The sequence below is a fragment of the Mustela nigripes genome, chromosome 2, assembly GCF_022355385.1.
Source record: "Mustela nigripes isolate SB6536 chromosome 2, MUSNIG.SB6536, whole genome shotgun sequence".
NCBI classification, from domain to species: Eukaryota; Metazoa; Chordata; class Mammalia; order Carnivora; family Mustelidae; genus Mustela; species Mustela nigripes.
The window spans coordinates 69,879,637-69,901,731 of NC_081558.1; the positions used below are offsets into that span (position 1 = coordinate 69,879,637).

A 22,095-nucleotide genomic window follows, 5' to 3' on the forward strand; every position below is an offset into this window, starting at 1 on the left:
CTTCACTTCTTTCAAGTTTTTACTTAACAATCACCTTCAAAGTGAAACCTTCCTTGCCTACCCAAAGTACTTATCACCACGTAACATCTAACGTTTTCTAACATAAACCTCTTCTTCATTAATTCTTATTTTCTGTACCAGAACACAAGTTACAAGAAGGCAGAGAAATTTATCAGTTTTGTACATTGCTGTATTCCTTGTACTACAACAATGCCTGGCACACACAGATCTGTTAGAAGACTGAATGCACTAGATTGGGGTGGTGGGGGGGAGGGTCAAATTCCCTGTTTTTGTAAATAAATTTTTATTGAAACAGTTATGCTCATTGCGTTATGTACTGTCTACATTTTTTCAGGGCTCTGAGCCTAGAAACGAGCAGCCGCCACAGAGGCTGTGGCCACAATGCCTAAAATACGTATTACCTGGCTCTTTCATAGAATGGTCTGCCGACCCCTAATGCCCAGTTGTGGAGCATGTCAAGTTCTGGTTCTAAATGTCTAGGTAACTGAAGTAGATTAACGATGGCCATGTATTCTCTGAAGCTCCGGCTATCAAGAGTTGGAACCTCTTTTCTCACCTCATGAACCACCCTGGCTTAGTGATCCCCCTCAACCAAGAGCATGGGATAGAAGGGGCATGAGACTTCTGAAGGGCTTGGCCGCTTCCATGCAGGCTCTTCCTGAATGTGGCTGCCATGTCAGGAAGCCCGAGGGAGTCCCCCTTGAAGGTGAGTGGCCCCCACTGAGGATCCAGGCATACAAGGTGGGGAGCCCAAGCCCATGTTTCCAACCCACAGAATGGGGAGAAAATAAATGACTTATTTTAAGTAACTTAGCTTTGGTGTGGTTTATTATCTAGCAAAGGCTAATTGATATAATCAAATTTATTAATTATCATTCTTAGATTAGCCTCTCAGGGCGAATTTCTGCTTCTCTTCATATACCTTCATACTATTACAATGGCAGCAGGCTCCTACTTAACTTATTAAATTATATGCAATTTTCTGTTATTTCTTTTTTTGCTGTTATTTCTTGATAACTTAACAAATAAATGTAATAAATACGTTGATTTATAAAGATTTAAGAGTAATTTTGAGAAAGTCTGGTTTAGTTACTGTATAATAAAGGCTGGCAAACCATGGCCAGTAGACTGGCCACCTACTTTTGGAAATAAAATTTTATTGAAACAGGTCATGGACATTTATGGATTCTCAATGGCTGCTCTATTAACAGTACTGAGTAGTAATGACAAAGACCATAAAGCCTACAAGCCTACAGTATTTGCTATTTGGTCCTTTGCAGGAAATGTTTGCCAACCTCTACTGTACAGCATTACTTTGAATCTTATTCACAAAAGTGAAAGAATCTAAGACAGCTATCAAGTACACTTTCAAAGCGCAAACAACTCTCAGTGATTTTCTGGTTTCTTAAGTAAACACCAATTCCAGGGGTTTCATAAACCTAGTAAGAAATGAGTATTTTGATTTCTGACACACCATAAACCAAAGGAGACAAACATAATTTCTTTAGATGCCTCTTTCAAGGTGCTACAGTTTTTTGGCTGCTGTAGTGTGTCAAGTAAATACATCTTTCTGACAGCTCTGCTGGTAAAACGGAGCTGGAATTAATATCCATTATTGAAAGGTCACTGCACAGGGACAAGCCAGCAGCCAGTTCTAAAATGTTAATAACTCTGATATTTTTCAAATGTAAATAAAAAGTCTTCCTTTGTTTTATAATTCTCTCCCTAAATGGTTCATTTAAAAATGAAAATGTTGAAACAAAAAATCTGAATGACATAATGTCATTGCATGCTGGTGATATGGCAGTGACTGTACTTAACAGAGTTAGCATGCTTTGTGGCAGGCCTACCGGGTGGCAGACACCGTACTGCGATGCACTTCATGGAGTCTAAGATGTCACTAATTGGCAGAAACAGCGCTATTTTATATACCACTAAGAAGGAAAAAAATGCTGCCAACCGCATTATGTCACATGCTTTATCACTCAGAACCCCATCCTACACTCCATGCAAGTGCTCCCTGAGACTTCTGATGAGTTTCTCACCTATTACCTTTATATGGACATAAAAAGGAATATGGAAATAAAATTAGTTGGTCTCATTTTTTTCTAAAAAGTTCTTCCCATTTGGAGGAGGACTCTTCTCATTTTTTAATTCAGAATCATTGCTGTCTGTGTTGTTGTGCACACTGTGTACCATCAGAGCACTGGTACAAGAGAGTGTGGCTGGAGCAGACCCTCCCGGGGTCTCTCCCTGTTGCTGGTGCACAGTCTGCAGATGAAACTCAGCTTAGCCACTGGCCCAACACAATGCCTTTATGAGGCACCCAGAAAGCAAGAATAATCATTTCCTCATCTACCTTATCATTCACTTACGTGGAGGTGATTTTTAAAGTATCGATGTTGGAAACAGCTCTATGTTCAGAAGAGGGAATTTAACTCTGTAGGAATTGTAATAAATATATAAACCAGTAATCAAGTCAGAACCAATCCAAAATAAAGATTAACAAGAAAATTTCATTCCAACCAACCACACACATTCAAAGCTGTGCAGTGGCAGGTTGTCAATGACTCTTCACATCGCCACACTCCAATGACTCTTAATATGCTCTAGGTTTGCAAACATGCATTAGGTCTTAACCCAACCCCAGAAAAATCAACACACACATTTAGTAGCCAAAGAGTTTGGAAAGCAGCAGAGCATGTTGGAAAATCAGACCTGGTGCTCATCTCCAGAAATGGGAAGCAGACCATTCTGAAGGCCACAGAAGCCTCTTCCCTTCCCCTCCTTTCTATCCTCTGCTAGCAGGTGCCAGCAACAGTTCCCAAAGTCTGAACTCCTGGAATTCACTACCCTTCCTCATCCTGCCATCCTTGCTGACTAACCCCTTCAGCCAAAGACCATGTAGAGTCATCATGCCCACTATCTCTACTTCTGGTGCCACAAGCAGTTTATGATCCCCAGTCATTCATCCACCATCTCCAGCACTCCAAACACAGACAGTTTTGCAAATCATCTTTCAAGGAAACACCCTACCCATTCTCAACCCCTGAACCCCTTCCACTGTGACATCTGCAACAGACCATCAGCAAAACTCCCAATCTGTCCACCTCTCTCTAAATGTATCTGAGCGAAGTCATCTATTCCATACTGCTGCTTCTAGACCTTTCTAGACCTGGCAAACGTTTTTCTTTAAGGGCCATAGGACAAATATTTCAGGCTTATGGGCCATGCATGTTGAATCTCAACTGTGGACAGCACCATTATACAACCAAACTACCAAAAACGCATGTAAATGAATAGACATGTCTATGTTCCAACAAAACTATATTTGCAAGAGCAAGCACCCAGCCAGCAGTCTACGGCTCACAACATATCAGATCAACAGTCTCTACCACCTGCTTCGTCTCTCCCAATTGCCATCACTCAGACCACTTAATCACTCCTGCTTACACCCTGAGCACTATATTAAAGCACAAATGTTAGTAACTAATGTTACTAACATTATTACCATTAACTAACACTGTTCTAGCCATAATTACTTTTGTGATTTCCAGTTCACCCCACAAAACCTGGAATGGGGCCATGAGAACTGAAGTTTCTCTGGTTGGGGGTAGAGACAGACTTTAAGAAGAAGAAAAAAAAACGAGCGTAAAATTGCCCCTCTGTAGAAGAAGGCCCTTGACACTTAAGCTTCATTAGCTTGGTGGTAAATCTGCCTGAGCTTCTTCAGCTGCTCCGGCTCAAACCGTTCATTGAGCACAAAATCTCTGTAGCCATTGAGATCACCTCATAAACAATCCTTCCATGCCTGATTTCATACTTCCCTAAGTTCCTGCCCTTTAGCATTTTGTCCTTCATCCTGCCTCAGCCCTGGAATTCCATGCTTTCACAAGCCAGTAGCTGCAACCTCTCTAATTTCAATTTCAGCCATCTGACTCCTCACCCCCTCTCCCTACCAGCCAATGGGGCAACTAAGAGCCCTATGGGCACTGTTTCACAGACCAAGTTAGAATACTTTGAAGGGATTCATGGGTGGGCTATTGGTTTAATGTAACAAATACCAGTAAGACTTACAGGAAACTGAGTGATGTCACTAAGATGGTGATACAGATTATTCCTGACTCTGCTCCCCTCACAACAAGTGATAACTGTTCAGGAACAAGACACCACTGAGAGAATCCTAGAACACGGAGATGAGACTGAAGCACACCCTGTTTCAAAGAGACTGAGACAGACCATATCTGAAGAGTAAGAGAAGCAGCTCCATATTGGCCACATTGCCCCTCCCCCAAGCCAGTGTAGCACCCCAGGGAAAGGTCTCTCTGAGCCTTTAATTCAACATTGGGAAAAAAAGAACCTGCAGGGAAAACCAGCAGCCCCCCAAGATTGTGGGTTGCTATGCAGGAGCCCTTGGTCTGATCTTGTACCACAGGGATTGCCAAGGGAATCTGTAGAGCTCCGCCAATGGAAGCTTGACTAGCGGGGAGGGGCTGGTGACATCCAACATGGGTATCTTGGCAGACTGAGCTTGTTCCTGAGGTGACCAAGTAGTAATCTCAATGAATGGTTCTGCTGAGTCACAGCCTCACCTGCTATGAAAAGTGATTTTGAGCACAATCTGACCAGTAGGGCTAGTGACAGCTGGAAGCAGTGTGGACCAGTGGCACCACAGGCAGGTGAGCAGACAGAGCTGATCACCCACAGAGAAAAGCCAGAACTGGGTATGGAGCATCCTGTACTAGAAACGAGCAGGGGGATTCGTTCACAGCCAAGACTGAGGGTCATTCCTGACCCTTTCCAACTGGAGTTTGGAATTGAGAGTAGCCTTGCACAGACCCTCCATGTCATATTCATGCAAGCAGCAACATAGCCTCACTCACTATGGGAGTGTCATTTGGCCCCATCTGACCAGATGGGCTGTGACAAATCCTAGAAGCTGTGAAATCTGATAGCACTTGAGCCAAGAGATAGGCAAGCAGGGAGAAAAGTTTGCAGAGGAAAGCCAATGGCCTTGTTCAGTCAGAGAACTTGGGATGTAAGTTGGCTTGACTTAAGACAACAATGAGCTTTACCAGCTTTAGAGCTGCTTCTCCTACTGTCTCCAGATAGGAAATCTAATTCAAAGCCCTGCTGATTCCTGAATATAGCCTTCTATAACCAGGGAACCTAACAAGAGCATGCAGGAAATTTTAGAGCCCATTCAATAATAAACGTAGAGTGGTCCACTAGCAGAGAGCACAGTCAATGGTTTCCCCCATCTGTAGAGCAAAACTGGTGCCCTCACATGCCTGGGGAATTCAGGACACAGCGTGACCTAATTCACATTCCCAAATGAGCTATACAGGTGCTGAGTGCCATCCTGCTGCCCTGGCCAGAGGCAAGGCTAATTTATAGCCCCAGTCTAGTCCCCAGTCTTGACCATCTAGTAAGCCTAGTCAGAGAATCCAACCAACCATGGAGCCCATCCCACAGCCTCACTCAAGTAGGGAATGGAGCCAACAGTCCTATCCAACTGTTCTGTGCCTGTGGCACATCCATCGCTGTCCTCAAAAGACAATTAGCTGCCTTATCACAAAATAGACCAAAATAGCCCATCCCACCTGCTCAAGGTCATTACCAGAAGACACACCCAGAAACCCAAACTGGGCTAACTGGTGAAGATTAATCTCTGCCAAAGCAAAGTTGTAAACTTGAGGATATTGATTACTCAAATGTATGGATATCAGCCTAAAGAATCAGGATCATGAAAAGTAAAGATGACAACACCAAAGGAAACTAATAAAACTCCAATAACTGGCCCCCCAAAATGGAGATCTCTGAACTGTCAGACAAAGAATTCATAATAAGCCTTTTAAGGAAGCTTAGTGAACTATAAGAAAACACATTACCCTATAATTGGGTAATGGGCATTAAGGAGGGCATTTGATGTAATGTAAATGAATTAGGAAAACAATGCATAAACAAAACAAGAAGTTCAACAAGGAAATAGAAACCATCAAAAAAACAAACAAACAGAAATCCTAGATTGAAAAATACAATAACTAAACTGATGAACTCAATAGAGTTTCTAGTAATACAGAAGAAAGAACCAGCGATCTGGAGTATAGGACATGGTAATACCCAGTCATAAAAGCAAAAGGAAAAAGCAACAAAAGAATGAAATACCCTATATGAATTATGGGGGCACTATGAAAGGAAACAATATTCACACTATGGAGATTCCAGAATGAGAAGAGAGAGAACAGAAAGTATATTTAAAGCAACAACGGCTGAAAACTTCCAGAAGCTGGGGAGAGAAATGGACATCTCTATGTCTGAGGCCCAAAGGACCCCAAATAGGGTGAACCTGAATAGAGTTACAGAGGTGCACTCTGTAACAAAAGTTAAAAACAAAGGAAGAATTTTAAAAACAGCAAGATAAAAGAAGGAAGTTAAATACAAGGGAAACTCCTACAAGACTACTGACAAATTTCTAAACAGAAACTTGCAGGCAAGGAGTGAATGGGATGGCATATATAAAATACTGAAAGAGAATAACTGTCAACCAAGAATTCTATACCTCATGAAGCTGTCTTCCAGAAATGAAGAATGAATAAGGATTTTCCTAAACGAGCAAAAAGAGTTAACTACCATCAGAAATGCCTTCCAATAAATGCTAAAGGAAATTCTTTGAGTGGAAGTAAAAAGTAAATAGTAAAAGTAAAATATCATCATAAAAATATAAAAAGACAGTGTAAATCTCACTGGTAATGGTTTAAGTATATAATCATAGTTAGATTCTGCAATATGTTAATAGTGGTGAATAATTCACTTACAACTCTAGTTCGCAAGTTTAAAAAAATAATGTATTAAAAATAATAACTACAATAATCTGTTATTAATTATACAACATAAAAAAACACATAAATTGTAACAGCAATAACCTTAGAGAAGTAAAAGTGCCAAGTTTAAAAATTCTACTGAAGTTGTTATCAGCTTAAAATAGGGTGTTACAAGTTTGAAATATCTTATGTAAGCTTTATGGTAATCACAAGGAAAGAACCCATAATAATTACACAAATAACATAATAAAGAATTCAAAGCAAAGAGATGGCAAAAGACATGAAAACTAAAAAAAAGCAGGATAAGAAACAAAGAATAATGAATCTGTAAGATAACCAGAAACAATCAAGAGAGTGGCAAAGGTTAGTCCCTACCTATCAATAATTACTTGAAACAGATTAAATTATCTAATTAAAGGACACAGAGTGGATTTTAAAAAACCCAACAATATGTTGGCTACAAGAGACTTCACTGAGAGTGAGGGATAAAAAAGGACATTTTCATTAAGTGGTAACTAAAAAAAAGCAGGATCGGCTGTACTTATATCAGACAAAATGAATTTCAATGAAAAATTATCAAAAGAGACAAAGAAGATCATTATATAACGAGGAAGAGGTCAATATAAGAAGATATGACAATTATAAATAAGATATGCTTAACACTAGAAAACAAACTGAGGGCTGGAGGGGTGGAGGATAGGGGGAGGGGGTAATTGGGTAATGCGCATTAAGGAGGGCATTAAGGAGGGCATTTGATGTTATGAGCACTGTGCGTTCTCTGCAACTGATCAATCACTAAATTCAACCCCTGAAATTAATAGTAGAGTATATGCTAATTAAATTGAATTTAAATAAAAAATTTAAAAAATTTATTTGGCAAATATAGGAGCTTCTAAATATATAAAGCAAAAACAGATGTAAAAGGATAAATAACAGCAATACAATAATAGTTACTTTAATACCCTACTGTCAACAATGGATAAACCATCCAGACAGACAATCTATAAGGAAACAGATTTGAACAACACTAGAGACCAAATAGAGCTGAGACATACACAGAACATTCTAACCGACAACAGCAGGATACACAGTCTCCTTGAATGCACACTGACCACATTCTAAGACAGACCATGCATTAGGCCACAAAATCAGTCTTAGAAAATTTAAAAGGACTGAAATAATATCAAGTACCTTCTCTGGTCACAGTGGCATGAAACTAAAAATCAGTAACAATAGGAAAACGAAAATTCACAAATACATGGAAATTCAACACTCTCCTGAACAACCAATGGCTCTAAGAAGAATTACAGGTGAAATTTAAAACAAAGTTTGAGACAGATGGAAATAGAAATATATCAGAATTTATGGGATACAGCAAAAGTAGTTCTAAGAGGGAAGTCCGCAGTACTAACACTTACATTAAGAAGCAAGAAAGAGGGCGCCTGGGTGGCTCAGTGGGTTAAAGCCTCTGCCTTCGGCTCAGGTTATGATCCCAGGGTGCTGGGATCAAGCCCCACATTGGGCTCACTGCTCAGCAGGGAGTCTGCTTCCTTCTCTCTCTCTCTCTGTCTGCCCCTCTGCCTACTTGTCTCTATCAAATTAATACATAAAATCTTTAAAAAAAAAAAAAAGTGAGAAAGACCCCCAAAAAACAACCTAAATCTACACCTTAGAAGACAGAAAAAGATAAACCAACTAATAATGTAATTGGCATCGTACAGTGATAGATGGGAGCTACACTTGTGATGAGCACAGCATAATGTGCAGACTTGTCAAATCACTATGTTACACACTAGAAACTAACTATACCTCAATAAAAAAAAAAAAAGAACTGATCCCAAAGAAAATAAAAAAGATTAGAGTATACATAAATGAAATAGAAAACAGAAAAACAGTAGAAAAGGTTAACCAAACTAATAGTTGGTTATTTTGAAAAGATAAACAAAATTGACAAACGCTTAGTTAGATTAACTAAAAGAAAGAGGGAGGGTGGGAGGGAAGAAGAGAGAGACAGAGAAAGGACTTGAATCAACAAAATTGTAAATGAAAAAGGAAGTATTGCAATGGATTCTACAGAAATTCAATGTATCATTAAGAGGCTACTATGAACCAACAATACATCAATGAACTAGAAAACTTAAAAGCAATAGAAAAATTCTTAGAAGTCTACAATTTACCGAGACTAAATCAGGAAGAAATAGAAAATCTGAAGACTGATTACTAGTAAGGTTAATGCATCAGTAAGCAAAAACCTCCCAATGAAGTGAAGCCCACGACCAAATGGCTTCACTTGTGAATTTTATCAAACATTGAAAGAATACCAACTCTTCTCAAGCGCTTCCAAAAAATCAAAGTAGCAGGAAACATTGCTGAATTCATTTTATAAAGCCAGAATTTATCCTGTTATCAAAACCACAACAGGACACTACTAAGAAAGAAAACTAAAGGCCAATATCCTTGATGAATACAGATGCAAAAATTATCAACAAAATACTAACAAACCAAAGTCAGCAGCACATTAAAAAGGATCATTCACCATGATCAAGTGGGATTCAAGGATGGTTCAACATATACAAAATCAATGTGATATATCACATTAACAGAATGGAAAAAAAGAACATATGATCACCTTAATAGACACAGAAAAAGCATTTGACAAAATTCAACATCCATTCATGATAAAATCTAACAAATTAGGCATCAAAAGAAAAAGGCATATATGACAAGCTTACAGTTTAACATCATCCTCAATAGTGAAAAAGATAAGGTTGCCCATTCCCACCAACATAGTACTAAAAGGCCTCACTAGAACAATCAGGGAAGAAAAAGAAATAAGAGTCACTACAAAGGCATGTGAAAGGAATGGCAAACAAAGAAGTAAAACTGCCTCTATTCGTAGATGACACTATTTTATATAAAGAATCTCTAAAGACCCAACCAAAAAACTGTTAGGTGTCATCAGTAAATCAATAAAATTGCAGGATAAAAGATTAACAAAAATTCAGTAGCATTTCTATATGATAACAATGAATTTTCTGAAAAAGAAAGAAATCAATCCCAATTCCAATAGCATCAAAAGCAACAAAATGCTTAGGAATAAATTTCAGTAAAGAAATGAAAGATCTCTACTCCAAAAAATACAAGATGTTAATGAAAGAAACTGAAGAAGAAAGGAAGAAATGGAAAGGTATCTAATGTTCATGGATTGGAAGAATTAATAGTGTTAAAATATGAAAAATACCAAAAGCCATCAATATATTTAATGCAATCCCTATTAAGATACCAATGACAATTTTACAGAAGTAGAAGAAACACTCCGAAAAAACTTTTGTGCAACATAAAAAACCATCAGGAAAGTGAAAAGACAAACTATTAAATGAGAAAAAATATTTGCAAATCATATATCTGATAAGAGGCTAATATCCAGAATATATAAAGAAATCCTACAACTCAATAGCAAAAAAAAAAAAGTAACCCAATTAAAAAACGGGTAAAGAACCTAAATATGCATTTCTCCAAAAGGTGAACAGGTAAGTGAAAAGATGCTCAACATCACTGGTTACTAGAAAAATGCAAATTAACACCACAGTGAGATACCATCTTATGGCTATTAGAATGGACACCATCAAAAAGACAAGGGCTAACAAATGCTGGCATGGATGAGAAAAAGGACCCTTGAGCACTGCTGGCGAGAAAGTAAATTGGTGCACCCACTATGGAAAACAAGATGGAGGCTCCTCAAAAAGGAAAAAAAAAATAGACCTATCCTATGATCCAGCAATTCTGAGAATATATCCATAGGACTAAAACACTCAAAAAGATGTCTGAAACTGCATGTTAATAGTAGCATTATTTATAATAGCCAGACATGAAAAAAACCTCAGTATCTATTGAACAATAAATGGATAAAGAAGTTATGGAGTGTGCATGTATGTCTGTGTATGCATGTATGTGGTTACATACATCATACATACATACATATATAGGTGGAGGGTTGGGAAAGGAGGAATAGGAATAAGGTGTAAAAAGGCACAAGCCCCCAGCTGTAGAAAAACAAGTAAGTACTAGGAATATAACATACAACATGATGACTACAGCTAACACTGCTGTACAACATAGAGGAAAACTGTTGAGTAAATGCTAAGAGTTCTCACTGTAAGGAAAAAATTTGCCCATCTTTTTTTTCTTTTCATTCTACCTATAGGAGAAGATGGATGTTAGCTTAACTTATAGTGGTAATCATTTCACAGTATATGCAAATCAAACCAGCATGCTCTATGCCTTAAACTTACACAGTGTTGTTATGTCAGTTATTTCTCAATAAAACTGGAAAAAATTATAGGAAACTAACAAAGATTTCAATAGATTTATACTGTAAGAAGCACCACAGATTTGGACTAAAAAGAGCGGGGATAATTCCTTTGAGAAAAAGAAAAGAGGTTGTAGAGCCCCAAACATCTATGGACAGGAATCAGGCTTAGAACCTTATTCAGCTACAATTATGAGCCATCTTTATGGAACAAGAACAATGATCCAGAAGTTAGAGGTAAGAGCCATGGAGTAGCAGTTGCAGGGAGAACTACTCGGAAAGCAAGAGATATTTTTCTTCCCCTGTGGAACAAAGGGAAATCAGGAAATAACGTTTGCCAAGATTTCAACATTGTCATGCATCAGTGATTGCTATGTCCTTTTAGTTTTTCCTTTTATTTTTTTTAATATTTTTATTTATTTATTTGACATAGATCACAAGTAGGCAGAGAGAGAGAGAGAGGAGGAAGCAGACTCCCTGCTAAGCAGAGAGCCCAATGCAGGGCTCAATCTCAGGATCCTAGGATCATGACCTGAGCTGAAGGCAGAGGCTTTAACCCACTAAGCCACCCAGGTGTCCCTAGTTTTTCCTTTTAAACGAGAGTTTCTATGAGGGCATTTCTTTCTATATATCCTCATCGGAGTCTAGAGATGTGGCAGAGAAGATAACTTGTGTCCTTAGTTCACAAGTCTTCAAGTTTGAAAGGACCAAAATTCAAGGAGCTACACCTACCAAAAATGTATCCAAGGGGTCTCATGATATCTAGACTTAATTTAGATGACTACACCCTAGTTATGAAGCCTTGAAAAAACCACGATATCCTTCAGCTGGGGAATGGATTTAGAAAAAAAAAATTAAAAAAAAAAACAACTGTGGTATATCCAGACAAATGGAGTATTACTCAGTGCTGAAAAGAAATGAGTTAACAAGTCATGGAAAGACATGAGGAACCAGAAATGCATATCACTAGGTAAAAGTCACCAATCCTAAAAAGCTACATACTCTAGGATTCCAACAGTGCCATTCTGGAAAATTATACTAGAGAGACAATAAAAAGACAATTGGAAGGGGAAGATATAAATGGGGCAGGGGTTATATGAGAAATTTCGGTACCTACCTCGCAATGTAATTTTAAACCTAAAACTAGCCTAAAAAAATAAAGTCTTAAAAAAACATTTTTAATCTTAATGTTATAGATATGCACAAGAAGTAACAAAGCCACCCTCAACTCATCTGATCTTATTTTCTAAGATGTCTTGAACTAAATGTTTTTATTCTGACTGACAGCAGTAAGTCTAATTACCATGCTCACACTAATATTTCTTGGTTTATCATCTGTAACACTGCCTATAGGAGGAAGGAAATTTTGAGCCCTAAAGGAAAATAAATGAACTTAGAGAAACTAACACAACCCAACCACATTTCCTATTTTCACTGATAACATTATTATTCATAGATTCTTAAATATATGTTTTGATTCATCACCTTTGAATAGCACTTCTTGACTCCCTGCTCTTGACTCCCTGCTATACATGATGAGGAAAATAACAAAGAGGCAGAAATCAAGACTCAAAACAGATTCTAAGGAGCATTTACCTTGTTCATAAAGTAGCTTCATATTTGAATCTTTGCAGGCAACCAGATTGTTGAGCAATGCAATCACACTTTGCATAGTGTTACCCAGAATGTTCTCCTGATGTTCCTGCAATAGATCACAATTTCCATCATAACTATATAGAATTCCACATACATCATGATAGAGACAAGTGGTCAAATGACCTCCATCCCTTCAGTCTTTGCATAAAGTTAAACAATTATCTTTCTGTGCTTTAATGAAGCAGACCCTTCTGCGTTACGGCACTCCCCATCAGGGCGTTAAGTCAGAGGGGAGGCAGCATGAACCCGTCAGGGTACCAGCACCGCAACATGCACTCCCTTACCCATGAGCTGAGTGACAACCACATAGCCTCTGGGCTTTAGCTGGGGGCAGGGGTGTCAGAGTGACTAGAAATCAACCACATGGAGCTAAGGAGACCACACACCTGAAAGTGACTAAGGTCACAAAATAAAGCTACCACGTCTCAGAGTGACAGATGCAACAGGGTGACCAGGAAACCCTGGATGGACACATGGTTTTCAAAGCTTACAGAAACATCAGCCCTGCATCTGCTTCTGAAGCTGCTCTGTCCCCAGATGTGTGCCTTGCAGCCATACCAGCCACCTGATGTTCCAAGTCTCACCATCTAGTTCTTCACTTGATCTGAGACAAAGGGTTTGCATTGCAAACCCCGTGCCTAAGAATTTCTACCCTTCTTTAGAAACACACACACTTAAGAGTAGATGTTCATGTTTGAATGTTCCACTGACACCAGTTTAAGAAGATGAATATGGAAGCGATGGTCTGCCACCAATTTCAACTAATTATTCCTACAGCTGGTTGGAAGGAAGGGGTGATTAATAAGCACAAGATGACACAACATGTTATTCATGATAAAGTAACTAACGATACATAGGAAAAGAGAAGATAATACATCTTTTTCATTTTCTTTTTCTTTTTCCTTTTTTGGTCCCATTCAATAAAATAACACATTCTGCTCCTTGTTCAAAGACCAGCCTGTCAGCAAATACAGGGCAGTTTTGCTGGAGATAAATCTATCGTTCCTTCACTATATACATTTCTTATGATTAAATGTACCTTTTCTATGATGCTCTTGGTAATATTTTCGCCTCCCTGTGAAGCCAATACTTTCGTTTTCCCTTGTACTCATGGGGTGAGCACCACTTGCTGATATCAGCATTTCCTTTCATATAAAAGCCAACTATCCAAATCCCCATTACCCCGAACACTACAAACCCAGGACCAACCAACCAGGTTCTCGGACTCCTGCCCTGGAGGTTCCAGAGTCCCTGCAAAATGAAGGCCTCTCCCAACCCCACAACTCAGTCTACAGAGGGGCAGAAAGCCAAGGTGCACTCTTGATCATTTAAAGCCCCGGCCCACCATGCTACTAGGGGTCTGCAGGATAAAATATTTGATGCAGGAAATAAAAGAGACCAATAATCCTATAACTGGACTAGAAGAAATGATTCCTTTTCCTTTCTAGCCATTATAAAAAACAATTGTTGTTTTTTAGTTTCTTTTTTGTTGGATTTCAAGCCATTCATAAACTATGAACTCTGTATAATATAAAGTGAGGAGTTTGTAAAAACTATAGCAGAGAATTCTCTTTACGTACTCTTCTCTCTTATAGCTATATTTATCTACAGATATATCTACAATCTTTATCTGTCTTGTAAATGTATATATTTACAAATATATATTACAAAATAAATTTTTGTATATAACACATATATAATATATTATAAATATGTATTTACACACAAAAATTAAATTTACCTATACATTTAAATATATGTATATGTATATACATACATACATACATACATACATATATCTCCTACATAGTGTTGGGGAGGAAGAGCATGGAACAGAGTCCTTGCTCCTGCTCGAGATGATGCTGCGGTTCTCCAGGTAGACTGACAGCTACTGCTATGCCCAAGTCATCATTTCCCCCAGAAAGAATGAAATATATCACAGTTGAGAAGATATAAAAATGAGTTAAACACACTTCCTTTAACTTGTATCAAATTGAGTTATTTCCTTTCTCTTAGCAACTTTAATAAGATTTGTTCCTGCTGTTCACAACCCTATTAGCCTACAGGGGATAAACGATGCATTGAAAAACACCACGGTTACTTAAACTGAGAGCAGAGGATTATAGGAAGGGAGAAAACAAGGGGTAAATATGTGGGACCAGAGTTGTTCTCGGGGACTCTGCAAGCCTGGTGTAAAGACAAGTGGGAAGCTCAAGTTTGGCTCAAAGACCCCAGTCCAAGCCAGAGGGGAGGGATGATCCTGATGAAAGACTAGGTCCCCATTAGATGCTCTCTAGGGCAGCCCCTCCTCCCAGAAAGCTATGACTGAGTTCCAAGTTAAAAAGATTGTAAAAGGGACGCCTGGGTGGCTCAGTTGGTTAAGCGGCTGCCTCCGGCTCAGGTCATGATCCCAGCGTTTTGGGATCGAGTCCCATATCGGGCTCTCTGCTGAGCAGGGAGCCTCCTTCTCCCTCTGCCTCTGCCTGCCACTCTGTCTGCCTATGCTCACTCTCTCTGGCAAATAAATAAATAAAATCTTTTTTTAAAAAAAAAAAAGATTGTAAAAGAAGGCTAGGTAAAGACCTTATGTCTTTTTTCTTTCCTTTTCCTTTCCTTTCCTTTTTAAATCCCCACGACTTACAAATAAAAGCAAGGAACACATACAAGTAAAGCAGTGTAAGGAGAGAAAGCAGCAGCCGATGACCTGCAACAGAGCCTTTGGCATGATCAGGGGCTCAGGCACCAGTGGCCTCTGTGCTGATCTTAGCCCAGTGGTGGCAGAGCAGCAACGCAGGCCTATGAGGGGAAGGGGGGAGACGAGGCAGTGCTAACAGTTTGCTGATAGGACACTGTGTGCCACAGCCCATACCCCAAGCATGTAACCTATATCACTGTCTCATCTGATCCTCACGGAAACACTGAAGTGGCTACAGTCTCCCCTTCCTACAGATACAGACAATGAGGTTAGCGAGGTGAAGTGTAACTTGCCAAGGGTCACGCAGCTCTTCAAAGCTGAAGCTAGGACTGGGTCTGTGGGATGGTGGAAGCCATGTACCTCATCACCATGCAGCATTGCCTGGTGACCCACAGTGATGGGCACAAGAGATGAGAGATGGGGGAGGGGGTGAGAGCTTCCAGCCCATCAGCACATCCTAGGGTAACCCATATAACCTGAGGACCCACAGGGTAAGGTGGGAGGAATCTAAAGGGCCCAGATTGGGGTGTGGGGGGAGAAAGAAGCAGAGAAATACTGAATTGGGGCTGCTATGGTAGTGCTGTCCTGCCTGTGCCACCACTGCTGGCCTCTCCTGGCTTCATAAGTGCCCTCCGTAGATATCACCATGCTGTAAGACACAGAAACTAGGAAGCTAGTGGAGGTGCCAGGCAACTAGAGGAAAGAAAAGAATAAGCACAAGCATATTACTCCAAAAACTGGAAGTACATACAATAGCCCCATTGCTCACTCAGCATGAACCTCGACCACTGGGTAAGAAAGGCAGAAGAGGTCATCAGAGAAGGCATCACTGACCACGTGCAAAGCCATGGAAGGACATCCCACTGCATTTTAAGATTATGATGAAATATGTAACTCCTTTATCCATAACCCATCAATAAGCACAGCTGACCTAATCTGTGTGCCTAATGCCATAGTATATGGACATTTAATAAACAGAGCACTTGAGTGTACTAATAAAACATAGCATTTGCCAGTAGAGATAATTGGAATTGAAGCAGCAAAATCCTCATGTTTGGCAACATAGATGAAACAACTTCATTAAAATGTACAGCTTCAGCAAATGAAAGGCAGGGGAGCACTGGACCCTGAAGAATCAGCCTTCTCAAAACTAATTGCTTCAGTGCTTAAAGAGGACAGCTCTGAACTACCAAGGGCACGGCAAGGAAACACTCCTGAAAAATGATCAGCCTTCCCAGAGAGGCTTCTCTGTAAACAAAGCATTATACTTTCTTCTAATATCTGAGGACAGAAATGGCATTCAAAGATGTCAGATGGCCAGACTCTAAAGTTTGGCAGGGCTCTTGATCGTCAAGGGAGGAAACACCTTTAGCAATCGAAAGTAACAATGAGCAATGGTCATTTTGCCCTTGGTGTGGGGTCAAAATTCCAAAGAGGGCAAAATAAAAGACAAGAACGTCCTGGGGAGGTTGGAAACTGAGAGGAGGCAGAAAAAAAAGCACACGCAAGGATTGTGAATGTGAAATGTATCATCTCTGGGAAATAAACACAGGGCACGTCCTATTTCAACACACAGTGAGATCACATTTCAGGGGGAAACGTTTTGCACGTTGCACGACAGGATGCTAGTCTACTGCGCATGTGCTGGGACGAAGTACAAAGGTAACAGAAACAGAGTGGGTGTCCGCTCACTTTCCTTTTTATACCTTCTCCCATAAAGTTAGATTCCTAGACATTTGGAGCCCACAGAAGACTCTTCAGAGCATTCAGATGAAATCAATGTATCAGAGTAGAAGAGGACACTCTTTCATATTACTGATTTTTCACAAGACTGTACCGCACACAGCTCCAACCCAATGGGATCCAAACTGAATTCATCCTGTCCTTTCCCCTCACCATCATCCTCTGGTCTCAATGAAGAGCTCTACCATCTGTCTATCATGCAACCATGAATCCTGGAATCACCTGGGACAGCCGCCTCTCTCCCGCCTCCACATCCCATCTGCAATGAATTCCCTTTGATTCTCCATGGGCCTCCTCTTGAAGCTCTCCTCTGCTAAAGATAAGGTGGTTGTCGTATTTGGCCGGGGCTGCCATAAGCTCCTAGTGGAGTCTCTCCTTCTCACCTCCTGTCCTCCACTACTAACCAGGCTCCTTTTTCTTGAGTGGCAAGACTCATCCCCATTCCTAGGGCTTAAACCTGGGGCCTGAAGGCCCAGGGAGTCCCAAGGTAGAGGGCCATTGCTCCCACCATCCCATTTGTCCAGAGCCCCAGGGGGATTCTAAGGCCTGAGGGGAGAGAGGACACAAGAACCAGGGGATGGCAGAAGCAAGGGCATTGTAGCTCCACTGCTCTCAATCCCAGGGAAGTAGCATATTGTGATTTGGGAAATATTCTCATGATTTGTTGGACCAAATTCTGACTCCTGTGGGTAAGGAAAAGGGAAGGGAACAAGCTGAAGAAGCACAAATTTAAAATCAATCTCCAGGGGCGCCTGGGGGCTCGGTGGGTTAGGCCTCTGTCTTCAGCTCAAGTCATGATCCCAGGGTCCTGGGATTGAGCCCTGCATCAGGCTCTCTGCTCAGCGGGGAGCCTGCTTCCTCCTTTCCCTCTCTCCGCCTGCCTCTCTGACTACTTGTGATCTCTGCCTGTCAAATAAATAAATAAATCTTTAAAATAAATAAAATAAAATCAATCTCCACTCGTTTACCTTATAAATAGATATATGGGATTTCCTGGGGAGCAAGGTCCAGATATGGGCATCTGAAGCAAGAATGTTTCAGGTGTGATCATGTTGGGGCTGGGGCAACAACCACCGGGCATTTGCTCTGCCAGTTATGAAACAGTCAAACAGCTCCTCTGCCCCTATGGTCAGGGCTGCTTGGGGCTTAGCATTCTCTGAGGAGGCAAAGGGAGACCCTCAGACATGTTCTTCCCCATCTGTAGCCAAAGGTGTAGGATGCTCTCACCCTAAAAGCCTGGAGGTGTAGAATTAAGTCTCTTCCTTGGTTTGGGTCATTATCTTTCTGATTCAAAGACATGAGAGAAAAGAATTTAAATTTTTTAATTTGACTGACCAATAGTGAAGGGGCCTTCTAGCAGCAGCAAATACAAGTTCTTATTAGCAACACATTCCAGCTGACACAGAAGGGAGGCTATGGACCAAATAGCACCATTTGCCAATCATATGCCGAGCTCAGCCTAAGAAATGCAGTCCTTGCTCAACACCAACGGCGGACTGCTATGGCTGTCCTTCTGGTAGATTAACTGTGTCACTTGGCTTGCTCAGCCCTCCTGCCCTTTCACATTATTTAAGCTTCTAGCAGGAAATTTCCATCCTTCTGGCTCACAGTAGAGCCCTCAAGGCAGGTATGCTGGGTTGGAGCCAGTGCTACTCAGGAAGGAGAGCCCTGGCAATGGAGAGAGATGGAGGGAAGCAGCCAGGACCAGTGTCCCAGGAATAGACAGCACCCCTTCCATGTGTCTGCCTAGGGGGCTGACAGGCCAAACTGCCCTACAACACCCTATCTGAGCCAAACACGGGCCCCAGGTAGGGGGGACAAATGAGAAAATACAGGTGTGCATCCAGGTACACAACTCCTTTTGCCATCCTATCACATCCCGGCCACTGTCCAAGATAATAGACAATAATAAAATGTTACAAAGTACAGCCTTGGCAAACTAATGTTCACTCTTAAAAATTCAGGCCAGATGCTGTTTGCTGAAGCTGGCAGGGATGGGGGTAGGGGGGAAGGCTATCCTTCTTGGTGGGCAGCACCGCTGGCACCTTCCTGTGTCTGACTTCATCAGAGCACCTACTGTATACAGTAACCCGTGGTTCATTCAGTCCTCACCTGATGACAAGCTCCTGGAGGGCAGAAGTGGGACTTTTAATCCTGTCCCCGGTGCGAGGTGCAGTGCCTGGTATGCAGAGGCCTCCCGTAGATTAACTAAGAAGCAAAACGGCTCAAAGCTGCTTGGGTGAATACAGCTGGGGAACCTCATGGGATTCTCCTTCAAAGAATTACCTTGTCACAGACTAGATATTGTCTTTAATTAAATAACTGATAAATACTTATTGAGCAATGAGCACAATCTTTCTCAAAAAGTTTAAATAGATACATACTTTGAGTATTTGCAATAAACGATAAATTCAGACCTTTTTACTTTAAATACATAAAATTCCTCCCATGTGAAATAGTTGTCAAGGACTCATGAAGCACTTGCATTGGCATGGAAAATACATACTCCCCAAATCCTGAAAGATGCTCACACAATTTTTTAAAAGATTTTCTATTTATTGAGAGAGAGCGCACACATAGCAAAGAGAGGGAGAGAAACACACGCTGCTGAGCATGGGGCCTGATGTGGCTCGATCCCAGGACCCTGAGATCATGACCTGAGCCAAAGGCAGATGCTTAACCAACTGAGCCACCCAGACACCTCAATGCTGACACAATTTTAATGGCACTCTCTATTAAAAGTGTTTGCTCATCTTGGACACATGAGTGACCCAGTCGATTAAGCATCTGCCTTCAGCTCAGGTCATGATCCCAGGGTCTTGAGATCAAGGCCCACATTGGGTTCCTTGCTCAGCTGGGAGCCTGCTTCTCCCTCTGCCTGCCACTCTCCCTGCTTGTTCTTTGTCTCTCTCTCTCTCTCTGAAAAATAAACAAGTATTTTTGAGAGAAATTGGAAGGGGAGGTGAACCATGAGAGACTACGGACTCTGAAAAACAATCTTAGGGTTTTGAAGGGGTGGGGGGTGGGAGGTTGGGGGAACCAGGTGGTGGGTATTAGAGAGGGCACGGATTGCATGGATCACTGGGTGTGGTGCAAAAACAATGAATACTGTTACGCTAAAAAAAATAAATTAATTTAAAAAAAGAGATTGCTCACAAAAATAAAGAAGTGTCCCATTTTAAAGAAAGAAAATATTACATATGGTGAATGATAAGATCAATACATTCCATTATCACAAGATTGTTTCTAATCACAGCTGTCTTCTACCAGGGGAAAGTGCCCACGCTGGGAGTTTACCAAGTGTTGGTACTCAGAGTTCCTGTCTCAAAGGAGTACTAGCAAAGTCTTCAGGGGAAAGACTGTGCTGACTGGCAAGTTTCTTTGAACCCAGGTTTTCAGAGAGCACAAAGAGATAGAGTGGTAAGCAGAAAGGAAACCAGGCTGAGGAAAGAGCTCCATGGCCTGCCCCAAACCAGGAGGCTATGCAAGAGCTAAGCAAGAATCATACTACCAGACTTTGGAAGAATCTTAGAGAACTTGCTAATTCAATTTTTGGGTTTTAAAGATAAAGAAACTGAGGTTCTAAAAGAGAACAGAAGGAGCAGGCCAGGACTTCAACTCAGAATTTCTTCTTCCTTCCCCACCACCTCACTTTGTCCTCACAATTTACATTTGGACATGCAGAGTCAAGATAGCCACTTTAAAAACTGATCTATCTATCTTTCTTTCTGTCTCTCTTTTTTTTTTTTTTTTTTTTCTTTTGCAAACACTATAGTCACTGCTCCCTGGAGCTACAGATTCATTGCCCTTAACATCTCTTTGCTAGGTCAGCTACTCCTAAACACATGGCAATACCATGACATAATACCTACTGACCCCCATATCCCCAAAGCACATACTGTCTGGATCTCATTGGATCTTTCAACCAGTTTTTGTTGCACAGGGCTATCTCTAAAGAGGCAACACACCATCTGAGTTGAAATTTCAAAGAAGGGAGGCAGTAGAAGAAGCCATGGAGAAGATGGCGGAGAAGTAGCAAGCTGAGACTACTTCAGCTAGCCAGAGATCAGCTAGATAGCTTACTAAAGATTGCAAACACCTGAAAATCCATCGGCAGATCGAAGAGAAGAAGAACAGCAATTCTGGAAACAGAAAAACAACCACTTTCTGAAAGGTAGGACCGGCGGAGAAGTGAATCCAAAGCGACGGGAAGATAGACCCCGGGGGGAGGGGACGGCTCCCGGGAAGCGGCGGAGCAATGGCGCACAAAATCAGGACTTTTAAAAGTCTGTTCCGCTGAGGGACATCGCTCCAGAGGCTACCTGGGGCAAAGCCCACACGGGGTCAGTGTGGCCTCAGGTCCCGCAGGGTCACAGTAGGATCGGGGGTGTCTGAGTGTCGCAGAGCTTGCGGGTATTGGAACAGGAAAGCCGGCTACAGAGACAGAGCCGACAGTAAGCTCGCAGCTCGGTGTTACCTTGAACCGGTCGCAGGCTCGGTGAGCTCGGAGCGCGGCCGGAGGTCAGGCAGACCAGAGTAACTGGGCGCTGTTCTCTGAGGGCGCACTGAGGAGTGCGGCCCTGGGCTCTCAGCTCCTCCCGGCCGGAGACCAGGAGGCCGCCATTTGTATTCCCATCCTCCGGAACTCTACGGAAAGTGCTCAGGGAACAAAAGCTCCTGAAAGCAAACCCAAGTGGATTACTCACCACGGCCCTGGGTAAGGGCGGTGTAATTCCACCTGGGGCGGACACTTGAGAATCACTACAACAGGCCCCTCCCCCAGAAGATCAACAAGAAATCCAGGCGAGACCAAGTTCACCTACCAAGGAGTGCGGTTTCAATACCAA

General features: G+C 41.3%; 1 protein-coding gene across 4 annotated transcripts in view; it reads right to left on the reverse strand.

Moving 5' to 3' along the window:
* The window catches only part of ULK4 (unc-51 like kinase 4), a 653,153-nt gene that overhangs the window by 271,743 nt on the left and 359,315 nt on the right, over positions 1-22,095 (reverse strand). For 3 of the 4 annotated variants that reach the window (XM_059390725.1, XM_059390726.1, XM_059390724.1), the window contains one exon: positions 12,751-12,856. The exons of the other annotated variant lie outside the window; for it this stretch is intronic. In XM_059390725.1, coding sequence (XP_059246708.1) covers positions 12,751-12,856 — 106 coding nt within the window. The remainder of the gene's footprint in view (positions 1-12,750; positions 12,857-22,095) is intronic. 4 annotated transcript variants of the gene reach the window in all.